This window comes from Pyxicephalus adspersus, chromosome 5, assembly GCF_032062135.1.
Source record: "Pyxicephalus adspersus chromosome 5, UCB_Pads_2.0, whole genome shotgun sequence".
NCBI classification, from domain to species: Eukaryota; Metazoa; Chordata; class Amphibia; order Anura; family Pyxicephalidae; genus Pyxicephalus; species Pyxicephalus adspersus.
Window position 1 is genome coordinate 22686590 of NC_092862.1, and position 1088 is coordinate 22687677.

The 1088-nt window shown below is 48.2% G+C and overlaps 1 protein-coding gene across 1 annotated transcript in view; it reads right to left on the reverse strand.

Moving 5' to 3' along the window:
• Nucleotides 1-361, reverse strand: part of MATN2 (matrilin 2) — a 63196-nt gene extending 62835 nt beyond the window's left edge. Inside the window, exon 1 of the mRNA XM_072410862.1 lies at nt 109-361. Coding sequence (XP_072266963.1) covers nt 109-346 — 238 coding nt within the window. The 5' untranslated portion in view covers nt 347-361. The remainder of the gene's footprint in view (nt 1-108) is intronic.
• Between the last annotated feature and the right edge of the window lie 727 nt (nt 362-1088).

The following is a 1088-nucleotide window of genomic DNA, read 5'->3' on the forward strand; positions in this document are numbered from 1 at the left end:
GACACTTTGCACTTCTCCTGCACTCCGGTCTATGATCGTGCAATCTATGAGGAGCCCCCGGGACCCCCAGACCCGTCCCGAGCAAGGAGGACACAGACACCGACTTACCTGACCCTGAGGAGGCCGGTGACACCGGAGAGAGCGGAGAGAAGCGGCAGAGCGGAGTCCGCAGCACAGAGGGAAGATTCCCCCACCGGGAGAGCCGAGCACGGGAAGCCCCGCCCCCTCCCTGCAACCCGACCACTGCGAGGATCACACCGAGACACTGACACCGAACCGGGACCACCGAACCGGGACCACGGACACCGAACCGGGACCACTGACACCAGGACCCCCTGGAAACCATCAGAGGGGGTCCTGTGCTCTCTGTTTTCTCTCCCAACTGCTAAACATTTTGGGGAAAACATTGCAATCACATATAGATATTGCTCTCCGGATTCGTCCAATCCACTGCACATTCATCTAATGCACTACACATTCATCTAATCTATTGCACATTCATCTAATTCACTGCACATTCATCTAATCCACTGCATATTTATTTAATTATTTTACATTCATCTCTTCCCCTGCACATTCATCTAACCTATTGCACATTCATGTAATCCCCTGCACATTCATCTAATCTTGTCCTCATTCATCCAATCCACTGCACATTCATCTAACCCATTGCATATTCATCTAATCCCCTGCTCATTCATCTATTTCTCTGCACATTCATCCAGGACAATTCACTTTTATCTATTCCCCCTCACATTCACCATCAACATTCCCTATCATTTTGAAGTTGTGAATGTTGTACACCACAAAGTAATAGAGGAGCAGCAGACATAATCTCCCTTGATAATACCAGTTGCCTGGCTGTCATGCTGTATTCCTGGTGTCAGTACTTTGACACACAGACATTGAATATGTGTGAATATGACTTCTCTCCAATAACATGTCACTGATCATTCCATGTCATGGGGTGCGGTGCGGACACAAGCCACGGCAGCACATTTTCTGTTGTGTGTCAGAGCTGTGTGAATGTCAGGTCTGGTTAAACAGTAATATAAATCTTTAGGCAGGGCAGCACTTTTTTTAAAGCA